This window comes from Lactuca sativa, chromosome 2 (genome assembly GCF_002870075.4).
Source record: "Lactuca sativa cultivar Salinas chromosome 2, Lsat_Salinas_v11, whole genome shotgun sequence".
In the NCBI taxonomy this organism is placed as follows: Eukaryota; Viridiplantae; Streptophyta; class Magnoliopsida; order Asterales; family Asteraceae; genus Lactuca; species Lactuca sativa.
The window spans coordinates 213898458-213914613 of NC_056624.2; the positions used below are offsets into that span (position 1 = coordinate 213898458).

The following is a 16156-nucleotide window of genomic DNA, read 5'->3' on the forward strand; positions in this document are numbered from 1 at the left end:
ACAACATATTTATGCAGCTAGACTTGAAATCAAACACACTTAGAGCACTATTATATGATCATACATAGATTTATGCGATGATAATTGCTTGGAAATCAATATAACACAAAGTAGTATTGTATTACAATAAAATCAGAAACAGAAACATAAATAGAGCTTACGTGAGATCGCGGTCGTCGGCTTGATGAGGGAGGCCGACGGAGGTCGATCGTGGTCGCCGACTCGATGTTGGAGGCTGACGGAGGTTTTTCTGACAATGGATGCATGCAACGATCGACTTATCGATGAAGCCAGTTGTGGTTGGTTTTACAACGTCGTCTTGATTCGTGCCTGACCGAGAGGGAAATTTGCGATGAATTTGAAAAATTGGTTCAAATCGACGATCGAATGTCTGCACGTAACCCTAGTAAAAGAATTAAACATTGGCACATGGATTTAGGGGAAACACAAAGTTAACTTTTTGAAAAGTTATATAAAACACCCTCATCTTTGAATTTATTGATAAAAAGACTTGTTGGTTATACATTTCTAATAAAATACATGGTAATATTCAACTAAATTCAACTCTCAAAACATAAGTATTTTAAATGAAATATAATATTTTTGTTTAATTTTCTAGTGACCACTATATTTGGTCATTAATGTTACAATGGTGTGACCATTAATTTTGGTCACTAAGTTTGTAGATGAGTGACCATTATTTTTTAGTCACTAATATTTGTTATGATATTAAATATAATTTTAATTTAGTTTTATAGTTTAGTGACCAGTGAGTGACGACTATAATGGTATTGGTCACTAAATTTGTAGCATTACCAAAATTCAGTGACGACTTAATATATGGTCACTAAGACCAAATTTTAGGTCGTCACTAAAAAATGGTCACTAATAAGCAGTTTTCTTGTAGTGTGAAAAACCAGTTTCTCTAATAACTTGCAAACTTTATGTTGTTGTGGAGTAAAAATGAGGCCTTTTGCTGTCCAATAAACCGAAGTATTAGACAGAAATAGGGGCCTAATTACAATTACTGTGGGTCGATACATAGGTCAAATTGCGGACAAAAGAGAGCTGAAACAATATGAGAACTCCTTATTTCTTGAAAGCTAAAAACGTACAGCAACAATGAAAGGGAAAATGGGTACACTACTACAACTTCTTTACTACATTACTAAGACATCAAACAAAAGCCAGACCCTTACATCATGATATAGATGATAACCCATAGTAGAAAGTCAAAGATGGCATAGAGCAAAAAATAACGTTGCTGATTTCAGTAAGTTTAAATCATCACAAAAACATTCTTAATGCATATTCCTTTCATTGAAAAAAAAATACAATCTTGATCCTTCAATACAATATCAGGATTTTTGATACATCAAATATAAAAAAAAAAAAAAAAAATTGATACCTAGGTGACCAAATGTCAATAGGAGGTAATTATTTGACCAAAACAAATCAATGAAATAAAGTGTCATTTAGGAGGAAAGAAACGCAACAATGGGGCTCGTAACCTTGTGAACTCCATCACTCCAAACCAACGAACCCGAAAGCGTCTTTGACCCAATTGTGGCGCCAACTGTGACCACAAAAGATTGCGTCTCCCCCACTGATTTGAACGATAGACTGATCGGGTCAACCTTGACCGAAAGCCCTGATGGTGCAATCATACTAGCCTGGTACGTCGATTCTGCTGCACCCACGTTAGTAACCGTCCTGTTAAAGGTCCGGACGATGCTGCCTGATTGTGGAGCCGAGAGAGCGAAAGAAGGATAGTTCAGGTCCCACACGGTTGCGTTACTGGCCGCCGAGCAAGCACTAGCGTCGCCGGTCACAATTTTCAAAGTTGTGGCGTTGTAACCTTGCCCACATAAAAATGAAACGAAATCTGATTCTCCGGCGTCATACACCAAACCTGGATCGGTGGCCTTTAATGGGTCGATATGTCCAGAACCATATGCAAATTCAGCGTCTAGGTTTTTGATTGGACTCATCGTTGCAGCTGCCACAAAAATTAAAACCGTTCATCAATTCGTTTAAATACATGAATGTCATAAACTTTCTAGGGTTTTAGGTTTTATATAATGTATAATCATACCTGTTGTCATAAGGGCCGACTTTATCGCAGCAGGAGACCATGTGGGGTGGAAGGATTTAACATAAGCAGCAGCACCAGAGGCGTGAGGGCAAGACATGGAAGTTCCGGAGATGATACTGTAAGGGACAACACGGGTGTCACCTTCTTCTCCGGTCACAGTTGTACCCATTGACCATGCAGCTAAAATGTCCACCCCAGGTGCGGTTAAATCCGGCTACAAAAAGGTTACTTAAAATATTGTCATCGGAAATCATATATTTATTTCCTTTTGAATCATATATATACTACGTACCTTGAGAAGGTCTAGAGTGATTAGGTTGGGGCCTCTTGATGAGAAGGAAACCACAGTTGGAGCTGCTTTGTCCACAGGTTCATAGGACTTGAGGATACTTGCACTTGGTGTCCTACCAAACACAATAACAAAAAAAAAAAGGTTCAAAATGGATCCCACGCTTGTAATTAATTAATATGTGGATTGACAAATGGGTTAATAATATAATGTTAATTAGGTAGCTAGACTTACGTGGTGGAGTTTAAGTAACTTAGAACTGAATTGCCATCTTTGCCGCTCAAATATGTGGTTGGTAAAACGAAAGAGAAGGCCAGATCATCGTAGCCGAAATCACCTTCGATCACTACACCGCTTGCACCTGAGAGCAACGCATTCTCTGGTCCATCAAAATCCTCACAAACCACAATCTTGTCCTTCACCAAAGTTGGGTCCAAGGAATCTTCTTCGCAGTATCTGCATTTAAATTTCATATATACGTTGCTCATGAATATTATTCTAGATTGTATATATATCTTCGATCGCCTCGATTTTAATTGATCGAAAATTAGATTTTCTTATTACCTAGAATCGTCTGATGTAAATCCCTTTTTGGTATTCGGCACTGATCCCCCATAAACTATTGGATGAATTGCACCATCGAATGTGTTTACAGTTGGCCCCTACACAACAACATTTAGTTAGAATCATATGTATCAACAGTATAAAAGTGAAAAAAAAAAAAAAAAAAAAGTTGAATTGTCACCTCATAAGTTGCATTGTTACCCAACACAATCTGAGTTAAGAACTTCCGATCGATGCTGCTAGCGGCAACAGACAACGACCATGGTGAAAGATTAGTAATTGATCCAGCTCCAGGACCGTCGTTTCCGGCGGAATTGGAAGTAAGAATTCCATTCTTCATGGAATGAAAAGCTCCAATGGCGATGGTATCCTCAAAATATTGTAAAGGGAAAGAGCCTCCAACGGAAAGAGAAATGATATCAACTCCATCAGCAATCGCATCATCAAAAGCCGCCAAGATATCGGCATCTGAACAACCACCCGTCCAACAGATCTTGTAGACTGCTATACGTGCGGATGGAACACCGCCTCTAGCCGTCCCTTTGCCTAGACCTAACATGCTCGCGTTGTTCACTGCACGTCCTGCTGCAGTGGATGCCGTATGTGTGCCATGGCCCTCAGTGTCTCTTGCTGACAGCTCCTCATCTCCAGCACTCCCGTCGGTGTTGTAGTATTTTGCTCCGATCAATTTGCTGACATTAATTAATATAACGCCACAATCATAAGAACTAATTAACTAGAAGCATATAAATATAAAGTGAATTTATTAATTAATTACTTGTTGCAGGTGAAATTTTTTGAAGCGCATGATCCCTTCCATTTGGCTGGTGGAGCACCAAATCCGTCGTCCTTGAAACTGTCCGACTCCGGCCAGGCGCCGGTGTCTAGCATACCTACGATGACGTCGCTTTCAAGAGGTGCCCTTTTGACATCTTGAGGGAAGCCCATGAAGTCCCATGATCTGGTCGTGTGAAGTTTCTTGTTTTGGCTTGGGAACACAGACACCACTCCCTCCATTTCTGCATGCAAAAGAATGTACGGCTATTATAAATATTTAATCATACTTTTTACGTAATTAGGGAGATGCCATGTACATGTATTAATCTAATAATTTAATTAATTGGTCAACAAAATCCACTCACGAGCTAATTGGTTTTTTTCATCTTCGGTTAGCTTGGCAACGAAGCCATTAAAGCTCCTTTTGTAGCTATGGAGTAACGATTTTGATGCCCGGCTGCATGAAAACCATCAAGACGTAAGTAACAATTATAAGCCAAATTAATTAATTATACAAGAAATTAATTATAAAATCTTTAAAGCTCAATGTCGCCATAGAAGGAGCTTTAAAACCATCACATATATATACTAAAAATTAAAATAATCAACCTGCCAATAACTTGTTGTAGCATGTTTGAATGGACTGCTGCCACGGAGAAATCAGTCTTAGTCTTAGGAAGGTCACCCATGTACACAATGTAGGTCTGCAACAACATATAAAACAATTATTTATGCTGAAATTTTCCAAATATGCATGCATAAAATGATATAAACTATATAAAACTAGATATTGAATTGATTGTTTAAACTGTGTTTTTAAACGAAAGAAATGCCTTGAGATCATTGGAATCAGCTGCTTGAGTGTAGCTAAAGATGAGAGAATATGTGACAGTGAGTAAGAAGAGCAGCCATAATGGAGACGACATTGACACTGACTTGATTGATTTGAAGATGATTATGCAGATAATAACTAATTAGAGTGGTTTGTATGTATATATAGCGAACTCGACCTCATTGGTTTCTCAAAAATAATTCAATGTTGTTAAAATCGTCGGACGTTGTACAAATGCCGGCTTCAGGCGAGGTAGACAATGTTAAATTTAGAATATGCACGTTATCATCCGTTTCTCTTTGGATTTAAATTGTTATATATAATTTAATTAAGATTTTTTTTTTTTTTTTTTTTTAATTTAGATGAAATACATCTTCACCTTCCATCCAAAACTCTAAAAAAATCATGACCGTCACCATCCTTGCAAATATTTTTACTGAATTTTTCTAAAATCATTAATTTATCCAACTTAAATATTAGAGCTGGGTATCTATAGCAAACCAGGCCATACTACAGAAAATACTCACACCAACTAAAAATTAATCAAAAATATAATTAATTATATGTATTCTATCTATCATTCAATTCGCAATAACAAATCTTCAAAAAAGAAAATTACTTATACCCTACCTCTGTTTTTTCCAATTAAGTTATCCCAGTGGTGATATATCATCGATTCATTAAATATTGGAATTCGAAAATATTCCCGTTAACTCAAAGTTTGGGAAACTTATTGAACCCTACTCCCATGGCTATTTGGTTCCAAATCCTAACATATAGTATGTCATATTCAGTCACTGTCGAGCAAACATAAAATTCAAGATCAAGACCCAAAATATCCAAGATCAAAGATCCAAAATATCCATTTTTATGAAGAATGATACTTTTAATGTTCAACTTTATTAATGTCTTTTTCCTTTTTAAATTGGATTTATCTTTAGGTCTTAGGTACATATCTCCAACTCATCCCCAAAGTCTATTTATTCATTCATTTCTTTCTCCATTCTTCTCCAACCCTACCCCACTTTCACATCCATTTTTGGAGATATCAATAGTATCCCCCCATATATTGAGAAATACTATTCATATCTCTAAAAATAAAGGTAAAGTTTGGTTGTCAATTTTAGTCTCTCATTTTTATTTTATTTTATCTACTAATTATAATTTAAATGCAATATTTAATATTTATAATATCATGTTATATACTAATTTATATTAATTAATCATAAATATAGAGTTTAATTAGTAGCGGGGGTGTATTTGATAATATATATAAGTTATAAAAATAGAATATTCTAGAATATACTTTTTGGGGTAAAAAATATGGTAGAAAATGGAATAGGATTGGAGATGAAGCACTATTTACTCCATTTATGAGGAAAAATAGAGATGGGTTAAAGATGGTCTTAAGCCATAGGTTGTATACTCATTTTGTGGTTAGGTGGGGCCCGAAACAACACACGGAACCGTAGGTGTGGTGATGATGAAACTCTCTCTCTCTCTCTCTCTCTCTCTCTCTCTCTCTCTTTTATTTTTGAAAGTAACAATCAAAAATTATATATATATATATATATATATATATATATATATATATATATATATATATATATATATATATATATATAAACTATTTATCAATCTACAAATACCAACCAATTTTAACCTTCAATCTCACACCATCTTTTATCTTTTTTATTTATTTTTACAGCAAAATGGATTCCAATAACCTCATCCAAAAATTCGATCGAAGAAAATATATTGCTTTTAATTCAAGCATGTCAATTAGAAATATTTTCCTTTCAATTGGTTGAGTTTATGGTACCCCACTTGATGCCTATTGACCCTTTAGATTTTGAATATCAAAATCTTCAACAATACTACTGTAACATCCCGAAATATCAAGAGTAGAGTTGAAGGGCTAAAAGAGTAAGTTGTGAAAGAGTGACTCGGCGAGTCCATGGATGGACTCGGCGAGTAGAGTCGCGACTGGGTCGCGTGCTAAGTAGCCAACTCGGCGAGTCAGTGAGGAGGACTCGGCGAGTAGGCGCTGATTGGAGACAACCCTAATTCTCGGGGTTGAGCCCTATATAAAGAACATTATGTTTTCCTCCCAGCCTCCTTATCACCCCTTGAGCCCCAGAAAACCCTAAATCGCGGAGAAGCACCATTGTTGAGTGGATTGGAGCTTGGAGAAGTAATTGTTGAAGGAATTTTGGGAGATTGAAGGCTTGGAGCAAGGGGCTTTGCTTGGATTCGAATTACATTGCAGTTGGGGCATCTCTTGGAGGTAATATCTCGTTCTTGGGCTGTTATTATGTGTTTCTTCATTTTGGGGTTTGTGGGAACTTGTCTATGGATGTAATGGGAAGTCTAGAGGTTAGATCTGAGGTTGCTACCTCAGATCTGGAAGGGAGAAGAATCAGAGAGCATGAAAGTCCCTGTGTTGGAGTGTTTAGTGAAGCTTTCATGTCCCAAACCCTAGCCCAATGTGCAAATGGCCTAGATCTCTTTGGATTCACGTAAAGTTTGCCACTTTACGTGATGGATGAGTGGTAGGAGGCTAGATCTATGTTTTGTAGCAATTGCATGGCCTGGAATGCTTCTGAATGGATTCAGACCGGTGGTACTCGGCGAGTCACATGGGTGTACTCGACGAGTTGGATGAAGATGGCCTGGAACTCGGCGAGTTGTATGAACAACTCGGCGAGTAGGTTGATGATAGTCTTGGACTCGGCGAGTCTGTTCTTGGACTCGGCGAGTCTTGTCGAAGAGTCCCGATATTCCCTGGTTGAGTCGAGAATCGGTGAGTCAAGGGATGACTCGGTGAGTTGTGTGCGAGTGGACTCAGAGTTGTTGGACTCGGCGAGTCTCGGAGTGACTCGGCGAGTTAGGTCGCGGATTGAGTGAAGTTCTGATTATAGAAACTCGGCGAGTCATAGAGTTGACTCGGCGAGTAGGGTCAGTCAGGGGTTGACTTTGACTGAGGACTTTGATTTTGGCCAAGGGTTGACCGTTGACTTTTAGGGTTTGGTCAGCGATGTGGCCTTTGGGCCAAGAGAGGGGTAAAATAGTCTTTTACCCTTAAGAGGGTGCATTGAGAGGATTGATTCTAGTCTCGAGAGTTATAGTCATGAGAGTTTTGCCTTACGTGTTAGGCGGTGGCGAGTTCGAGATCCGAGTATGGAGATATCTGCTTTTGCTTGCCAGGTGAGTCTTCTCACTATACTTTACCTTGAGTAGGTAACCAGAGTTATGTGACAGAGTATTTGTATGCTATGTATGTTATGTGTTGTACTGCATTATTTCTATGTGATTTATGCTGTGCATGTTTGCAGAGTTGGAACCGAAGGGTTCCTAGAGTTAGAACCGGAAGGTTCACAGAGTTAGAACCTGAGGGTTCACAGAGTTTGGGTGCACGGACCCATAGAGTTATAGCCTCGAGTGGCTTATATGTGTTATGTGTGTGGTATTTTGGGGAACTCACTAAGCTTCGTGCTTACAGTGTTTTGTGTTATGTTGTTTTCAGGTTTCTTTCAGTATCACGGTACGGCACCGGCTTGATTGTACACACCAGAGCAAGAGTCATATTTTGGAGGATCCTGGTTTTCTATGCAAGTGAAAATGGAGCTATGTTTTGTAATTTGATTATGAATGAGATTTTTAACAAGTGTTCTAAGAATAAAATGATTATTTAAAATGAAAATTTTGTCTTGAAATTTACGGTGTTACAAGTTGGTATCAGAGCCTTGGTTTGAGGGATTCGGATGCGCCTTCGGGTAATTATGGACTCAAACTGAGGAAGTAAGAAAAGTTTTCAAAGAAATAATTTTCTAAAGCGAATAAGAGTTCAAAGAGAAAACGAGAAAGAACAGTGTGTACAATCAGCCAGAGCCCGAACGGTGATTTCCCAAAATACCCTTACTTTTGTGTTATGAGATATTTATGATGCACTTTATGAGATATTATTGCATGCTAGAGACAGGCTAGGTATTCCATATATTAGGAGTAGAGTGGCCTGATTTGTGATGCCTTAGCCTAGGAATTGCTGTGATATGCGTTGTGCTTTTGAGTATGTGATGAGTGAGAATATTTGATTGGAATCCTTTAGGGGATTTGAGTAGTGGAGTAATCTAGGGAAGATACCTAGATGAGTACTGTAGTACTTGGAGAAAGAATAGTTAGAGCCCGCGAGGGGAAGAGTTGCAGAGTTCGGTGGTACTTCCGAGGATGAGCAGAGCAAGCGGAGTTATCACCCAGAGTGAGTCATATATATTCTTCGATGCTCGAATGCTGCTTGCTTCGTGCTTTGTGGAACTCTCGATGATGGGAGTCAGCTACCAACCGAATATGACGATATTCAGGAGGTAGATGGCTGGCATCATTAGGAGCTCTTCAGCAGCTGATGGCAGAGAAGTGTGGGAATCTGAGAAGAGCCTAGGGAGTAACCTTAGCCAGATGAGTGCACTGGCAGGGTAGAGAATTTCGCTGGGGAGCGAGCGCGCGATGGAATTGGTGAACGAGAAGGTCGAGCAGCTACTTAGGAGCTCCGGGATAGTCCGTGTGGAAAAGTATGGGTAGATGTGGAAGGCAGTATGGGCCCGTACTACTGAAAGCAGAGGACCCATACTTGATACAGGGAGTATTCTGAAGATTCTAATGAGCGCATTAAGGAGTGATGTATGGTTCGAGTACCATACATCAGAGCAGATTGAGGAGTGATGTTATGGTTCGAGTACCATACATCGGAGCAGATTGAGGAGTGATGTTATGGTTCGAGTATCATACATCGGAGCAGATGGAGGAGTGATGCTATGGTTCGGGTACCATACACCGGAGCATATTGAGAAGAGATGTCATGGGATGAGTACCATGGTTCGTAGTGAATGATGCTTGTGATTCTCTGGTTATCCGATCACGATTGATGAGGTAGAGATTGGACGCTATGGGTTTTAGGCCTGTAGGCCATGATTGAATTTGGAGAGGCGTCCCTCGAGAGGGAAGGCGAGAGCCTATCAGAGTATTTTGGTAAGGAGTTAGAGGGAGAGGAGAATTTCGGTCTGAGATGAGCAATCAGTCGATAGAGGAGAGGTCACCTTCTATGTGAGTGGTGCTATTTATGTTCGTGTGCGGAACATGAAAGGCCTGATGTTTTAGTTTTGGGTTTGGGGGTAAACCCTGCAGGTCGTTATTGATGATGATTTCTTCCAGAGTATCAGGTAGCATGTGTGCCGCGAGGCAGTGATTTGTCATGAGCAGATAGTCAGTTGGGACTGAGATAGTCGAGGACCACACTACACCTATTTGAGTATAGTAGGATGTATTATAGTGGTATCGGTGGGGAGTTCAGTCGAGTTTAACAGTGCAGAGATTTTTCTATCTATGTTGGGTGTTGAATATGGGAGTGGGTCCCTGTTCTTGGGATGATCCCGGTGTTGGAGCGATGTTTGATGAGTTGAGGTGAGGGGTACAATGATTTTGTGGTTCGGTCTATGAGCCAGGGATGTTATTGAGCAGTTGAGTTGTTTGGTACTTGATTGGTACGAGATTTGGAACGACTAGAGGCAGTCGTGGCGAAAAGTTCTTGAGGAGTTCATCTGAGGATCAGAGTTATGAGATCGATTAATTTCCTTAAAGGGGATTATCGGGTGTTGCGTAGCACTTTCCAGGGGCAGGTGCGTTATTGCTGGTGGAAATAGTTCGTGAGGTTGTTGATGTGTCAGATAGTGATGGTTCGAACCCTAAGTGAGGGAGAACTGGGTGGTTTATTGAGAGAACCAGAGATTGGTGCAAGAGCGGTTAGGGGTTGGATGCAGAACCTGCGGCTTGAATTCATGAGATCAGGGTCATGGGTGATTAAGGAAGGTGCAGGGCGAGATAATGCATGTGATATATGTCTAAGAGAAGGATGGGTGTCTCCACGGCGGGTGGTCAACGATCAGGAATCTGATGGTGGTCAGAGTCGTCTCAAGTGGAAGGTTCGTAATGATGGTATGGGCAGTTGAGAACTTCTGGGTTGAGATATGGGTAGCCGATTATCGAGTAGCCCATTTCCCGGGCTAGGATGTGTATTCTTGCTTGAATTTTGAGTGGTAGTGGAAAGGGTTTCGGAGGATCATCAGTGTGTTCTGAAGGGTTAGCGCCTTCCTTGTATTCCAATTGAGTGTTTGGATGCACTGAAGTTGCGCATCGTGTGATATCAGAAATTATTATGGGATTCAAAGGAAATGTATTGTCGTGAGTGTATGGTATTGGGAGTAAGGGAATCAGTGGTTGTGGCAGGATCTTGTGATGTTCTGTTGGGATATTCTAAGGTATCCGGGTATGATACCTTTATTTCGGAGTTACTCGTAAATCTTGAGTTGAAACGATTTGTGGTGTATCACGTATCTACGGATCTAGTGGGAGCCCTTCGAGTATGGGCATCCAGGGAGATTATTAAGAGAATGGAACTTCGCAAGGGTGGGCATTTTGATATGTCGATTGCTTCCAGAGTCTGGAATGTGTATTCGAGCCGAGTATGGGTAGCTACCTGTGATAGTCTGCGGAGCATGAACTAGTGGAGTCAGAGGGTGTTGTGATGCTGCGGGGAGCCGTAGTACTCACTAGTCAGAGAGTGTTGTGATACTGCGGGGAGCCGTAGTACTCACTAGTTAGAGGGTGTTGTGATACTGCGGGGAGCCGTAGTACTCACTAGATGGCAAGAGAATGTGATGATGGAATGATCTCCGATCAGTGTATGATGTGGAAGAGTTTTGGGCTTGAGTATCCCTAGTATTGAGTTCTGGAGCCTGGGTGTTGAACCGGGGGCGAGACTGGGGTCACCGTCTCTGTCGGGAGATGCGGTGAGATGCGCAAGGGATATGCGCAACAGAAACCAGAGATTAGAGTTTAGGCGATCCTCGGTTGGATTGTATTTTCTCGCATGAGGAAAAGAGAATTTTGTGACTTGCGCGTCCCTGGGCCGGGATAGTGGTCACGGGGAGGAAGTTAGTGGGTTATTTGGATCATGATGATGTCTGAGGACACTTCAGAGCGAGCGAGCGATTCAGACGCTCGAAGACATGCTTCGGGCATGTGTATTAGATCTCGGAGGGAGTTGCGGCACGTATTTATCTTTAGTTGAGTTATCCTATATCAACAGCCATCATTAGTGCATTTGTATGCCACCCTTTGAGCTGTTGTATGGGAGGAGGTGTCGGACCCTCATTTCTTGGGGAGAGGTAGCGCATGGACCCGAGGGCCCTTGCGAGCAGATCCAGAGCATGTGTGATACATGGAGTAGTGGCAAGGTTGGCTAGTGGTTTCCCTGGGTAAGGGAAGAGAAAGGTATGTAACCCCCCGGGGGGGGGAGTGTTGGTTCATGGAAGTGAAAGTAGTAGTGAGAGTGGATGATTTGGAGTATGGTGGTTGAACATTGTGTCTGTGACAGTGGTATGGAATGACATCATGTTGGGATGTCTGCTGAGGACGCGGAAGGGGTTCCGTGAGAGTAGGGCCAAGAGTCTCAGGATGAATGCAGGGAGGGAGTCGGGGACTCCCAGCTTGATTCTGATCAGGGTATTGGATATGTACTAGTGGTTCATCCTGGGGGGATGTTGGAGGATATCATCAGTGCATCGGGTTTTTCCCAACCCGAGGGTACTGGGCAAGTTCAGCATGCGTATGTGATTGCAAGAGGAGAACTCGTGGGAGTTGTTCTGAGATTGAAGAGTGGGTCTTTCTGTCAGCACGGAATGGATTAAGTGGGATTCGGATCGGGGATCCGATGGTTCATGGCTTTCTAGCCCTTATGGGTCGAGCGGCTGTTAAGATTTGGAGCAGTGATACATCTCGAGTAATTCTCAATTGTTGAGTGTGATTATCAGAGGGTACAACCGGTGCCCGGTTTGAGACGGTGGTCAGGACACCGCAAGGAAAGAGGAAGTGAGTTCGAGTTTGATGGTTATGCTTTGAGGAACCTGGTCCAGTTAGGGCCAGGTGGCGCGTCGTGGGAGTATTTTGGAGTTGAGTTGCCATAGGCTTCGAGGACGAAGCCTAATTTAAGTGGGGGAGAATTGTAACATCCTGAAATATCAAGAGTAGAGTTGAAGGGCTAAAAGAGTAAGTTGTGAAAGAGTGACTCGGCGAGTCCATGGATGGACTCGGCGAGTAGAGTCGCGACTGGGTCGCGTGCTAAGTAGCCAACTCGGCGAGTCAGTGAGGAGGACTCGGCGAGTAGGCGCTGATTGGAGACAACCCTAATTCTCGGGGTTGAGCCCTATATAAAGAACATTATGTTTTCCTCCCAGCCTCCTTATCACCCCTTGAGCCCCAGAAAACCCTAAATCGCGGAGAAGCACCATTGTTGAGTGGATTGGAGCTTGGAGAAGTAATTGTTGAAGGACTTTTGGGAGATTGAAGGCTTGGAGCAAGGGGCTTTGCTTGGATTCGAATTACATTGCAGTTGGGGCATCTCTTGGAGGTAATATCTCGTTCTTGGGCTGTTATTATGTGTTTCTTCATTTTGGGGTTTGTGGGAACTTGTCTATGGATGTAATGGGAAGTCTAGAGGTTAGATCTGAGGTTGCTACCTCAGATCTGGAAGGGAGAAGAATCAGAGAGCATGAAAGTCCCTGTGTTGGAGTGTTTAGTGAAGCTTTCATGTCCCAAACCCTAGCCCAATGTGCAAATGGCCTAGATCTCTTTGGATTCACGTAAAGTTTGCCACTTTACGTGATGGATGAGTGGTAGGAGGCTAGATCTATGTTTTGTAGCAATTGCATGGCCTGGAATGCTTCTGAATGGATTCAGACCGGTGGTACTCGGCGAGTCACATGGGTGTACTCGACGAGTTGGATGAAGATGGCCTGGAACTCGGCGAGTTGTATGAACAACTCGGCGAGTAGGTTGATGATAGTCTTGGACTCGGCGAGTCTGTTCTTGGACTCGGCGAGTCTTGTCGAAGAGTCCCGATATTCCCTGGTTGAGTCGAGAATCGGTGAGTCAAGGGATGACTCGGTGAGTTGTGTGCGAGTGGACTCAGAGTTGTTGGACTCGGCGAGTCTCGGAGTGACTCGGCGAGTTAGGTCGCGGATTGAGTGAAGTTCTGATTATAGAAACTCGGCGAGTCATAGAGTTGACTCGGCGAGTAGGGTCAGTCAGGGGTTGACTTTGACTGAGGACTTTGATTTTGGCCAAGGGTTGACCGTTGACTTTTAGGGTTTGGTCAGCGATGTGGCCTTTGGGCCAAGAGAGGGGTAAAATAGTCTTTTACCCTTAAGAGGGTGCATTGAGAGGATTGATTCTAGTCTCGAGAGTTATAGTCATGAGAGTTTTGCCTTACGTGTTAGGCGGTGGCGAGTTCGAGATCCGAGTATGGAGATATCTGCTTTTGCTTGCCAGGTGAGTCTTCTCACTATACTTTACCTTGAGTAGGTAACCAGAGTTATGTGACAGAGTATTTGTATGCTATGTATGTTATGTGTTGTACTGCATTATTTCTATGTGATTTATGTTGTGCATGTTTGCAGAGTTGGAACCGAAGGGTTCCTAGAGTTAGAACCGGAAGGTTCACAGAGTTAGAACCTGAGGGTTCACAGAGTTTGGGTGCACGGACCCATAGAGTTATAGCCTCGAGTGGCTTATATGTGTTATGTGTGTGGTATTTTGGGGAACTCACTAAGCTTCGTGCTTACAGTGTTTTGTGTTATGTTGTTTTCAGGTTTCTTTCAGTATCACGGTACGGCACCGGCTTGATTGTACACACCAGAGCAAGAGTCATATTTTGGAGGATCCTGGTTTTCTATGCAAGTGAAAATGGAGCTATGTTTTGTAATTTGATTATGAATGAGATTTTTAACAAGTGTTCTAAGAATAAAATGATTATTTAAAATGAAAATTTTGTCTTGAAATTTACGGTGTTACAACTACCACATGGCTATACCAATTATTACACAAATATGATCAATAACTTCGGGACTTTTCCATCATATTCTGCGAATCGCACCCCATCTTGGCCACAAAATTACAAAACACTACTAGAAACCTGACCTACTACGACGGAATTAGCGACAGAACCCTTTTGTAGCTAATTTGTGTAGGTTTTCCGAGGGATCAACTACGGATTTCACAAAACCCTCGACTCAGTTAAATTCATAAATTTAGTGAGGGGTTATCGAAGGCTTAGTGACGGATTCATATAACTTTTTCGACAAAAATAAATTCATTGCTAATCTGTCGCAAATTAAAGATTTTTACCTAGGGAACAACGACGGATTTCTTAAAAACATGGGATTTTTTTTCTTGGCTTGCCAATCGATCGCTAAAAGGCCTACGCCTTTTTTTCATTCCGCTCTCTTTCTTTTTTCGTTCCCTCACTTTAATTTCATTTCGTCCGAAAGCCCTAAACACAACTTCCTCTCAAAGCCCTAAATCGCAATGTGTTAACCCAATTCCATCATTTGCGCTGGAAATCACCTCAACCACCGTCCACTTGCATCGCCTCTTTTACCTGTATCTCCTCTCATTGAAGTTTACTTGAAGCAACGTCAAAGAACATCTGTGTGGCTTTCCTCTCGGTCTGTCTCCCTTCCTCATTGACTCGTGGTTTCCTGCCATTGTCGTTTGATGTGTTGGTTGCTAGAAAATTGTAGCGGTCATCCCATTCAAGCTCTTGTTGTTACCAATTTGATTAACTTTGAGGTAATTTTGAACTTTTGTGGATGAATTGCATACTTTTAGGCCACTGTTATATGTTATATGTGTTAGATGATAGTGCTAGTTGTGAATTAATGTTACAGTTGATGAAATTTGATTAAATTTGAGGTAATTTTGGATGACATTGCTATGAAGATAATTTGGGTGATGAAGAAGAAGGAAATAATACGTCACTTCCTGAAAGGGTAAAAGTCTATTCCCTTTCAATTGAAGTCTTAATTCTGTCAATTAAAATAATAGTGTTATATAGCCTAACACTTTATATGATTAGATATTTGCCTATGTCATCATGGATTGGATTTTTGCTAATATTTAGTGGGACCCCAGCCAGGGGATCTGCCCTTTGGACCCTGTTAGGGACGCTGCCCCTAGACCCCGCCAAAGGGGCGCTGCCCCATTGGAAACCCCGGACCCAGGGGGCTGCCCCGGGCCCCCGACTTGTCGTTGAACCGACTTCTAATTTTATCTTGTACATGCGTGCACTCAGCACAAACCTGGACATATATTAGCGTGCAAATTATAAAGCCCCTTAGCTCACATGTTAATTCCAGTTACATAATGTAACATCCCGGATTGACAAGAGTAAAGTTGAAGTGTTAAAAGAGTAAATTGGAAAGGGCAACTCGGCGAGTCCACGAGTGGACTCGGCAAGTAGGGTCGCGATTTTGGTCGCGTGTTAAGTGGCCGACTCGGCGAGTCGGCAGCTGGACTCGGCGAGTAGGCGCTGAGTGGAGAAAACCCTAATTTCGGAGGATGAGCCCTATATAAAGGACATTATACCCTCTCCCTAGCCTTTTTACCTTCCCTTAAATCCAGAAAACCCTAGAAACGCGATTATGAAGGATTGGAGTGCAATTGAACCTTGGAAAAGAGATTTGGAGGAAGATCTTGGAGAGTTAGGAGG

General features: G+C 41.8%; 1 protein-coding gene across 1 annotated transcript; it reads right to left on the reverse strand.

The window, feature by feature from the left end:
* Window positions 1-1475: 1475 nt before the first annotated feature.
* On the reverse strand, window positions 1476-4651 carry LOC111912200 (cucumisin). Its single transcript, XM_023907923.2, has 10 exons — window positions 4535-4651; window positions 4335-4429; window positions 4091-4182; window positions 3727-3967; window positions 3130-3640; window positions 2949-3046; window positions 2619-2840; window positions 2388-2499; window positions 2096-2309; window positions 1476-1999 (listed from the first exon to the last, which is right to left on the reverse strand). The coding sequence occupies exons 1-10, from the start codon at window positions 4649-4651 to the stop codon at window positions 1476-1478; spliced, it is 2226 nt and encodes a 741-aa protein (XP_023763691.2).
* Between the last annotated feature and the right edge of the window lie 11505 nt (window positions 4652-16156).

Excerpts from the sequence above, each read along its gene's own strand:
- LOC111912200 (XM_023907923.2), bottom strand. The coding sequence starts at position 4,651 with ATGTCGTCTCCATTATGGCTGCTCTTCTTACTCACTGTCACATATTCT. Across the intron at positions 2,841-2,948 it reads TTTACATCAGACGATTCTAG|ATACTGCGAAGAAGATTCCT; the intron begins GTAATAAGAAAA and ends ATTTAAATGCAG. Across the intron at positions 2,310-2,387 it reads TCACTCTAGACCTTCTCAAG|CCGGATTTAACCGCACCTGG; the intron begins GTACGTAGTATA and ends ACCTTTTTGTAG.